Genomic DNA, 11,220 nt, shown 5'->3' with positions numbered 1-11,220 from the left:
AGTTAAAGATTTTGAATTATTTTATTTTTTTATATTATTGGTATTATTATTATTAATTTTAATTCTTAATTTATTAAAATCCTTCAGATTTTTAGCTGTTGTTTCTGTTTCAATTATTCCTCATCCATCTCTTCGATTTTTAGACGTTACAATATAAGAATTAATTAATTCAATTTATATTCTACATTCTTTCAACAGAGTAGCAAATACCCTACCTCCTTTATTCTTTGTTACCGACCTTTTGCATCAAGTAAAATTTCTCTTGATCTCATCTATCGTCATTCATCACAATCTGTTCGGCCTCCAAATCTGTCAATGCTCGGCTTCTTGTTCCACTAGTGGTAAGCCTCATTGACTTGCCTTTTCTTTCATTTTCTCTCTTTCCCTATTCTTTTGATTCTCAGTTAGTATTATTGAGACTAAGTTTATTTTTCTTTCTGAACTCCACTATAATCAGAGCCCATTTTCAGCTTCACCATCATTGATCTTCACTGGATTTGTCGCATCGATTTCCTCTCAAGATGAGTTGGTTTCTCGCTGTTGCATGATACCATTCTTCTTCAATGAAACTTTTCATTTCTGCTTTCTTCGTATGTTAACAGATTTCTAGATTTGCTTTTTATTAAGATTGTGTTTGGATGTTAAATTGAGTTAAGATGAGTTGAGTTAAGATGATAAAATATTATTAGAATATTATTTTTTAATATTATTATTATTTTGAGATTTGAAAAAATTAAATTGTTTATTATATTTTATATTAAAATTTAAAAAAATTATAATGATGAGTTGAGTTAAATTTATGTACCAAACGAGCCTGCATGTTTGTTTTTCATTGAATTTATAAAACTGCCCTTTAAACATTTCAAGACAGCTTTCGGTAGAAATCTCTAGAAGCATTTTAGTTTAGTGTATTTACAATTTAGCCCTTGGTCATTACTGGTTAAGTTACGTGTTAATTTCTTGGGAGTTTTTAAATGGGCTTTGAGAATGTGGGCTTTACTCATGATAATTTTATTATTGGGTTTAACTGCAATTTTTATGGGTTGTGCTAGATGGGTTATTTGTTTCAATTGTTAAAAATACAAACTGTTTTGAGGTGAATTAGTCTATTTAAAGAATTTCTATTTAAATAAATAGTCAAAAATCTTATTTTTTTAGAAATACGTAGGAGTTAAATTATGTCATTTAGTATTATTTTTTTAATAAACCAGATTACTGCAATATTATATGAGAATTCAGATTTTAGTTCTTAATTATTTTGAATACAATTAAATCTATTTTTTTAATTTAAACTTCTTTGACTTGTTTAATAAATTTGCAGTAAGTAAAATTGTGCTACTAAGTATAATTGAAATATTTGATATGATGTTAGTGTTTAGATATTAAATGAAATTAGTAGGACATTACCAAATGTTTTAAACTATTTTCTCTAGATAGTGGTTAATTTAGTGGAATACGATGACATATTTTTCTAGAAAATTAGTGATGACTAGTGCTTCGTATAGGTAACGAACTACAAAGTGAGGTTGTGAAAGCAGTGTTAAGAGGTAAGTAATTTGATCACAAATTAAGATTAACATATAGTTAGACTATTACTGTTAAAGTCAGTTATTTCATAGCCGTTCTTTTATATACCAAGCATGTTACGATCTATGTAAGCATATCAGTCATCATAACTTATGATCATGTTAATTTTCTGCATCATGTTCAGGTTCAACATTTTATAATTATTTATATTAGTATGAATTTCATGCATATCATGTTGCATAAGACACGTGAGTTATCTTAATTTCAAGTGTAAGATAAGATAAGATCAGATTAGTTAATCAGATGGCATTTCAGTTCAGTATTCAGGGTAGATGTGCAAGCCACAGACTCAAGCGTGGTCCACCGTAGTATGTTAGAATATTATTCAGTGGCTCCCCTTGCTGCAGCGGGATGTGGGGCCGGTGCACAACCTTGCACACAGGGTTAAATGTGTGGGCTAGTCAGATTAGTCAGTTAATTTAGATAAGTCAAGACAATCATGCATAGCATGAGCATGAGCACCAGCATGATATGATATGAGTTTTATTCTGCATGGTATGACAAGAATTTCATTCAATATGAAAACTTTATTAAAGCCTTTCAATTGTTATGTTTACGTTATGGTGAGTTCTTACAGAGTCTTCAACTTATTTTAGTTTTATATCATTTTTTTTACCACCAGGTGAGGAGAATGAGGATTGCGAGCAGGCAGGCCAAGTTTAGAAGGAGTGGACTAATGAACCTTAGACTATATTTATGATTTCTTTTAATTTAGTTGGTTTGGAAACTTGGATATGACTATGTTTTTTGAAAATGGTTTAACTTAAATTTTCTTTTGGCAATGTTTTTTTTTTTTAAATTATGCAAGTCTCTTACCTAGCTTTAGTTATGTATGTACGTGACATTCCTAACCCTAAGGAAGGGAATGTTACAAAATGGTATCAGAGCCCAGGTTTGAGAGATTTTGCAGACTCTTAAAAAGAATAAGGTCACCTAGGATGCTCCTGGCCCACTCGAGAGTTTGTAAGATATTTTAAGATAGAATAAAATGTTTATAGCTCTCAATAGATGACACTAGGAAGTTGTTGTTGATTATTAATTATTAATATTATTATATTTTGCATCAGAACATGATTGTCACTAGGAACACTTCTGGATCTGGTCAGAATGAAAATCCAGATGCTTTGCTCGCAACAAAAACTTAGTTTTTCCAATCGATGGCTACTGGTCAGTACGCCGCACCTAGGGCATCGCAAGTTGGATGTACATTGGAGCAATTTTCTCGTCCCAACCTTCAATGGCAGGTTAAATGCTATGGATGCGGACAGTTGGATTGAACCTGTGGAGCAGATTTTTGAGGCGTTGTCCTGCACAGTTGATCAAAAGGTGATTTATGCAATATATAACCTAACAGACCTAGTTAGCAACTAGTGGAAGTCAACTCAGGCACTTTTATGGAATGAACTAGGGGAAGGAGTCCCCATTACTTGGGAGCGCTTTAAGGAGGTATTCCTAGATCATTTCTTTCCACAGTCTTTACGAGAGTCTAGAGCACGTCAGTTCATGGACCTCATATAGGGAATGATGACAGTTGATCAATATGCCACCAAATTCATGGAGCTATCTCGTTACGCTAGTTATTTGATTCCAGAGAGGAAAAGAAAGCTAAGAAATTTGAACGTGGTCTGGATTGGAGAATTAGAGATCGAGTACATGCCCTCAAGATTCAAAATTTTTCTAAGCTGGTGAATCGAGCCACTATTGTTGAAGAATATATCGTGGAGAGTATCGAATATAATAATTAGAAGAAGCGCCAGCAACAGTCACAACTGCTCCAATATGCACCAAACAAGAATAAGAGGCCTCACTGTGATAGCCGTCCAGGGCCACAGATAGGAGGACAGACTTATCCTACATGTTCAACATGTGGGAAGAAGCATATGGGAAAATGCTTATATGGCTAGAACTTGTGTTTCAAGTGCGGAAAGCCAAACCATTTAGCTCGTGACTGCACTATGAAGAAATTTGGAGAACTAGGAAAGAGTGGAGGACAGAAGATGACAACTACAGCACGTGTATATTCCCTCACCCCTGATGATGCTGCGGCGTCAAATGATGCAGTCACAGGTACTTTTCCTTGTCCTAAGCTTAGACGTATACAAAATATGATGCATGTTCTATATGATCCTTATAGTTCTAAGTCATTATGCTATTCATATAGGTACATTGATTTTGTTTTCTAGTTATGCAATTGTTCTATTTCGAATCATTATGCATTGTTGTCTGAATTTGAGAAGTTGAGTTCTCAATAGACCTCGTTCCAGGGACCGCCCCAATATCTAAAGCACCTTATCGAATGGCTCCAATTGAATTAAAGGAACTCAATGATCAGTTACAAGAACTATTGGAGAAGGGTTTCATATGCCCCAGTGTTTCCCCATGGGGTGCTCTAGTACTTTTTGTGAAAAAGAAGCACGGGTCTATGCAATTATGTATTGACTATAGAGAACTGAATAAGGTGACTATTAAGAACAAATACCCTTACCTCGTATTGATGATCTATTTGATCAACTACAAGGAGCACAGGTCTTTTCCAAGATAGACTTGAGATCTAGATATCATCAGATTGAGTGTTAAGGAGACAGATGTCAAGAAGACAGCTTTTTGGACACGACATGGCCATTATGAATTTCTCGTTATGTCTTTCGGTTTAACTGATGCCCCCGCCGCTTTCATGGACCTTATGAACAGAGTATTTAAGGACCATTTGGATCAATTTGCGGTTGTTTTTATTGAAGATATCCTTATTTACACTCGGAGTCATAAGGAACACGAGGATCACTTAAGGATGGCCCTTACCGTATTGAGAGAAAATAAACTGTATGCAAAATTCAAGAAGTGTGAATTTTGGTTACAAGAGATCGCATTCCTAGGACATGTGGTGTCAGGAAAAAGGAATTTCAGTGGATCCAGCAAAGATTGAAGCAGTGGTGAAATGGGCTAAGCCTAGCCTAGTAATGTAAATGAGGTACGAAGTTTCTTAGGTCATGCCGGTTACTACAGAAGATTTGTAGAAGGGTTTTCAAGTATTGCAACGCCGATGACAAAGTTGACAAGGAAGAATGAGAAGTTTTTTATGGACAGGTGAGTGTGAGAAGAGCTTTCAAGAATTAAAGAAAAGACTAGTGACTGCACCAATACTTACAGTTCCCTTAGGAGATGGAGGATTTGTCATATATAGTGACGCTTCACTTAAGGGATTGGGTTGTGTTTTAATGCAACACGGGAAAGTCATTACATATGCATCTCGACAACTGAAACATTATGAGCAGAGTTACCCGACCCATGATTTGGAACTTGCAGTAGTGGTTTTTGCTTTGAAGATATGGAGACATTATCTTTATGGTGAAAAGTGTAAGATTTATACTAATCATAAAAGCCTGAAATATTTCTTCACACAGAAAGAGTTGAATATGAGACAACGCAGATGGTTGGAACTCCTGAAAGACTATGATTGCAATATTAATTACCATCCGGGTAAGGCAAATGTTGTAGCAGATGCGCTAAGTTGAAAATCGTCTTTTGGTACATTGGCTACAATCTATACGCCTCAAAAGAACATATTGTTGGATATGGAGCGAGCAGGTATTGAGATGATCAAGGATACCCAAGCTAAATTAGGTAGTTTGACATTAGGTTCAACATTGATAAACCAGATTAAGGTCGCTCAAGTTGGTGATACAGAATTAATGAAGTTAAAGGTGGAGGTATCAGAAGGCAAGAGACCTGACTATTTAGTATCAGATGACGACACCCTGAGGTTTAGAGGAAGATTATGTGTACCTAATGACAGAGAGATTAGGCTGCATTTGTAACACCCCGTATTTTAGTGTATTTTTACTGAAGGATTATTTTTATTTGTTCAAAAATTTATCCTCTTATTTTAAGTTTATCAGATTTTTAGTGGGTTTATTTTTATGATTTTTAGTTTGTGAAAAATTAAATTTGATATGTTTCCTTAATATTAATTACTGTTATGCATTTGAATCTCTCTTTATTTTAAATTAATTGATTGTTGGATTTAAATATTTTATTTTCATTTTATCATTACGTTTAAATTATTTTAATTGAGATGCTGTTTTAAAATCATTTTCGTTGGATCATTTTTTGTGATCCAAGATGTGGGGATTGGACGTCATTTCTTTCCCTCAATTTTTCTTTTTCCCTTTTCTTTTCTTTTCTTTTTCTTTTCTTTTTCTTTTTCTCTTTCTTTTCTCTCATCTCCCTCTCTCTTCCCACGCGGCCTTGCTCCTCTCTCTCCCCGCCCGTTTCTCTCTTCTCCCAGCCCAGCCGCCGTCGTGCCGCCGTGCACGACACCGCCCATCCTGTTCACTCCCCCACCGGCCGGCGACCATTCCCCGTAAATCCCAGCTTTTATCTCGCCGCCGATAGCCCTCACGCCCAACACCAAGCAGCGGCGCTCTCTTTGTTCCAATGCCGCCGTCGCGCCATCTCCGGCCACCATCTCTTCACCACTTCATCCTCGACCTCCGAGCAACCCAATGGACCAAACCCCAGCTCCAATCCGCCACCGGTGAAGTACATTCAACTCCATCTTCATTTCGGACTTTTTGGCCTTAAAACCACCATTTGCGCCACCACCCACGGCAAACCACCATCACCATTGGCTTCACCGACCTCTCTAAGCCCTACCCTATCAATTTCAGGTCTTAGTTTATCCCCATTCAAAAGTGGGTATTTGAGACCTACGGCCACAGTGTATTTTACACTGTTACGTTGCTGTGTCGCCACCTTTTGTAGCTCCATGATCATTCGGAAATTATTATATAGCACTGTAAGTATTTTTTCGAAGAACTATCGTGATTTAAATATATTTTTGCACTAACTCATATTATTGTGAACTGGTTGGACATGCCGGACTGAGTCCGAGGAGTTCGGGGGTCGGATGGATTGTGGACGGAGTTATGTGTTTGGTTGGTATTGTGAAATGTTGGTTGTTGGTATGGTGTTGTTCATGTACATGGCATATTGCACGCATGATCATGTTTGTAAAGGAAACTGGGTTTTCGTGTACATGCATTCATGTTCATGCGTTTCATGAAAACTGGGTTTTCATGTGTTAAAGGATTTTTGGGTGCGTGTGTATCACGACCCCAAACCGAGATGGGGTATTATCTCGGTGGAGCTCCTCTGGTCACTCGGGAGTGGAATATACTGAGTGACGTCTCCTGGGTTGTCGCTGGGCAACAACAGGATCGGATGATATGGTCTCGTGCCGACTCCGTGGCCCCTCTGCTGGTGGGGGCTAGAGGATGCTTGGCCACGTACGCGCTGGGCGTGGAACTGGGCATCGCTCGTTGCGTAGTGGGTGCTTGGCCACGAAAGCGCTGGGCACGGAACTCAGCATCGCTACGAAGCCAGTACGTGCGGATGATCCCTAGGGGAGATCATGGTGCATTGGTTAATGGAATAATGGGCTGTTTTCTGGGAAAATAGCGTGTGTTGATTAAAAGGATTTTATGTGATTCATTTTCTGGGAAAATGAGGTTTTATTGATTTGGGTCATTTTCTGGGAAAATGACGGATTATTCTTTTTGGGCCAAAATGGGATTTTGGCGTGTGTTGGAAAATATCTATTTTCAGGGAAAATAGTATTTTTGAGAATAATGCATATTTCATCATATGCATGCATGTTGGTCGCATTAATGTATTTTTATCTCGTAGTTGTTTGGTTTATACTTACCTACGGTACCATTTTGTGGTAATGCAGATTTCGATGCAGATGAGGCTGAGGGTGAGCCTGAGGATTCGGCTCCGCCCGAGGAGTGATCTGGGATCACTCGTTTTGGTTTGAGACTTGTAAAATATTTATTTTGGATGACTTTATAATTTTAAACCTTTTTACTGATTGTTTAAAATGTATTAACAATTCTGGTACTTAGTTGTATTAATTATTTGCTGCATTGTTTTTGTACACTGTTGCATGTACACACACTTGGAACTAACGTTGGGATGTGTGACCCTGTTGTCATCATCCCGGCGTCTCGATTCCCTTGCTCCTTACATGGGGGTCGTAGGCGCCACAACGTTTGGATCTTGAACTGAGTTGAGTTAATTTGAGTTGAGATAATAAAATATTGTTAGAATATTATTTTTTAATATTATTATTATTTTGAGATTTGAAAAGGTTGAATTGTTTATTATATTTTATATTGAGATTTGAAAAAGTTGTAATGATGAGATGAGATAGGTTTAACTTCCAAACGAAGTGTAAGGATTTGATTTTGAGAGAAGCCCATCGTTCACTGTACACGGTTCACCCAAATAGTACTAAGATGTATCAGGATTTGAAATAACACTTTTGGTGGAATGGTATGAAACGAGAAGTGATAAATTATGTAGCACAATATTTGAGGTGTTAACAAGTTAAAGTAGAACATCAAAGGCCCTCAGGTACACTTCAGCCACTTCCTATACCAGTTTGGATGTGGGATGAGATAGGGATGGATTTTGTATCAGGGATTCCTAGGGTACCAAGAGGTCAAGATGCAGCTTGGGTGATTGTTGATCGACTGTCAAAATTAGCTCACTTTATTCCCATTGTGAAGACATACTCCACTGATAGATTGGCAGAGTTGTATGTGAAAGAGATTGTCAGACTACATGGGGTATCATCCAAGATTGTCTCTGACATAGATACACGTTTCACCTCAGCATTCTGGAGAAATGTACAGAAGCAGTTAGGAACTCAACTAACTTATAGCACCGTTTTTCATCCTCAGACAGATGGTCAATCGGAGAGGACAATTCAAATTTTGGAGGATAAGCTCAAGGCATGTGTTATGGAGTTTAAGCGCAGATGAATATGATATTTACCCCTCATTGAGTTTGCTTATAATAACAGTTACTTGGAGAGTATTCAGGTAGCGCCATACGAAGTTTTTTACGGACGTAAGTGTAGATCACCTCTCTATTGGGATGAAGTTGGAGAGCGTAGAATAATGGGGCAAGAAATCATTCAAGACATGTGCGAGAAAATTTCAATCATTTGAAAGAAACTTGCCGTTGCACAAGAGAGGCAGAAGAAATATGCAAATTAGCGAAGACGGGAACTAGAATTTGAGGAAGGCAGCAAAGTACTACTAAAAGTTGCACCAATGAAAGGGATAATGAGATTTGGTAAAAAGGAAAAATTGAGTCCGAGAGATATGGGCCCTTTTGAAATTTTAGAAAGAATAGGAGTTGCGGCATACAAATTGGCACTTCCACCTCAATTATCGGCTATTCATAAAGTGTTCCACATCTCTATGCTTCGGAAGTATGCCCCGGACCCCAGTCATGAGTTGGAGCACGAGCCTCTTCAGATTAGAGATGATCTTACTTATGAAGAATTTCCAGTGGGAATATTGGCACAGAAGGATCAAGTCCTACGCAACAAAACTATCAAAATGGTGAAAGTACTTTGGAGTCATCACACGGAGAGAGAAGCTACATGGGAACGCGAAGAAGATATGATGGAAAGGTATCCCTAGGGAGGGAGACTTCTTTTAAACGAGGTACGTTCATCTCGAAGACGATATTTCTTTTAGGGAGGGAGATTTGTAACAACCACGATTTCTTTTTTTAAGTTAAAGATTTTAAATTATTTTATTTTTTTATATTATTAGTATTATTATTATTAATAATTTTAATTCTTAATTTATTAAAATCCTTCAGATGTTTAGCCGTCGTTTCCGTTTCAATTATTCCTCATCGATCTCTTTGATTTTCAGACGTTACAATGTTAGAATTAATTCCTTCGATTTATATTCTATATTCTTTCAGCAAAGCAGCAAATACCATACCTCCTTTATTCTCTATTTCCGTCCTTTTGCATCAAGCAAAATTTCTCTTGATCTCATCCATCGTCATTCATCACAATATGTTCGGCCTCCAAATTTGTCTGTGCTCGGCGTATTGTTCCTCTAGTGGTAAGCCTCATTGACTTGCCCTTTCTTTTGTTTTCTCTCTCTATGTTCTTTTGATTCTCAGTTAGTATTATCGAGACTAAGTCATTTTCTCTTTCTGAACTCCACTATAATCAGAGCCCATTTTTAGCTTCACCGTCGTTGATCTTCATTGGATTTGTCGCATCGATTTCCTCTCACGGTGAGTTGGTTTCTCCCTGTCGCGTGATACATTTCTTTTTCAATGAAACTTTTCATTTATGCTTTCTTCGTATGTTAACAGATTTCCAAATTTGTTTTTCATTAAAGTTTTGCATGTTTGTTTTTGATTGAATTTATAAAACTGCCCTTTTTTTTTTTTGATAATAAACTGATCTCATTAATCAAACCAACCACATACAAGATGAACCAGTATTACAAAGGAAAAGACAGGATCAATGCCTCATTTCCTCAGTAAGCACCTGAAGGATACAAGGGGGGCATATTTCAATGTCATAAAGATCTTCAGTGCATTCAAGGGCCGCTTGGGCAAGCTTGTGAGCTGCCATGTTAGCCTCCCGATATACATGAGAGATAGACCAATCAGCAGCTGGGATTAGAACAGCTTTGGCATCTGATATGAGGCAACCACCTAAGCTCCAGTTAGGACAACCTTGGATCACTTGGTCCACGACCTGTTTTGAATCTCCCTCGAAATAGAATTGCCTTATTCCAATTTCCATACAAAAAACACATGCCAAAACAAGCCCATATGCTTCAGCATCAAAGGCACTGCCTCTCAAAGGTCTGTTAGCACGAAATGCACCTATCACCAGCCCTTGATGATCTCTGATTAGGACACCAATGCCAATCCTTCCTAGCCTTGATTGCACAGCTACATCCCAATTCACTTTAAAACCACCTACTGCAGGCTTTGTCCATTTGTGAACTCTTGCCATGTTCTCATAGTTAGCATCAACCTCCTTCTGGAAAGCCTCTTCATGCAGAGACAATTCTGCCCTGGCCTGGCCAATGACTTCTTGAGGGTGTTTAAAAACTTTCCCATGTAAGACATCATTTCTTCTCGCCCATATCACTCTCATTGTAGCATCCACCTCATTTAAATCCCATGGTTCAAGCTTGCTAATCAATTCTGCCCAGATATTAAAAACCAAGTCACTGTGAAAAGAAAATTTTTGCACTTTCTTTGGGCCTTGACACCAAACATCTTGGGCACTGCTGCATCCCCATAAAGCATGGCCAGAGGTTTCGGATTCCCTTTTGCATATCAAACAAATGCTATCCTTTACCACCTTTATTCTTTTCAGGTTAGCCATAGTGGGCAAAGCTTCACTGCATGCCCTCCAGATAAACATTTTGGTGGCAGGAGGAACCTTGAGCTTCCAAATGGACCTCCACACTTGGCAGTTCTCAGCTCTGCCGGAAGGTTCTCCTCCTTGCTCTCTTTCCAATTCTTTGCCAAGATAGTATCCACTTTTAACTGTGTAGCTGCCATTAGGAGAAAACTGCCAGGTGAGTTTGTCTTCTCTATCTCCTAAGCTGATGGGAATTGCCCTTATGCCCTCTATTTCCTGGTTAGTGAAAAGTTCAGATAGGATAGGTTCCTGCCATCTCTTCTGTTGAGGATCAATGATGTCACTGACTTTTTCGCACCAACAATCAGCTTCTCGAGGGGTCAAGATCTTTTGTGTAGGTAGAGATGGTACCCATCTATCTTGCCAGATGT

The 11,220-nt window shown here is 37.9% G+C and overlaps 1 protein-coding gene across 1 annotated transcript; it reads left to right on the top strand.

The window, feature by feature from the left end:
* Positions 1–8,756: 8,756 nt before the first annotated feature.
* LOC121253452 lies at positions 8,757–9,080 on the top strand. Its single transcript, XM_041153465.1, has one exon. It carries the CDS (start codon positions 8,757–8,759, stop codon positions 9,078–9,080), a length of 324 nt encoding a protein of 107 aa, XP_041009399.1.
* The last annotated feature ends 2,140 nt before the right edge of the window (positions 9,081–11,220 follow it).

Source organism: Juglans microcarpa x Juglans regia, chromosome 2S, assembly GCF_004785595.1.
Source record: "Juglans microcarpa x Juglans regia isolate MS1-56 chromosome 2S, Jm3101_v1.0, whole genome shotgun sequence".
NCBI lineage: Eukaryota > Viridiplantae > Streptophyta > Magnoliopsida > Fagales > Juglandaceae > Juglans > Juglans microcarpa x Juglans regia.
Note: the sequence above shows the minus strand (reverse complement) of the source record. Positions and strands in the feature narration are given on the sequence as shown.

What these genes read in the sequence shown, in the direction of transcription:
- LOC121253452 (XM_041153465.1), top strand. Translation starts at nt 8,757, where the DNA reads ATGGGCCCTTTTGAAATTTTAGAAAGAATAGGAGTTGCGGCATACAAA.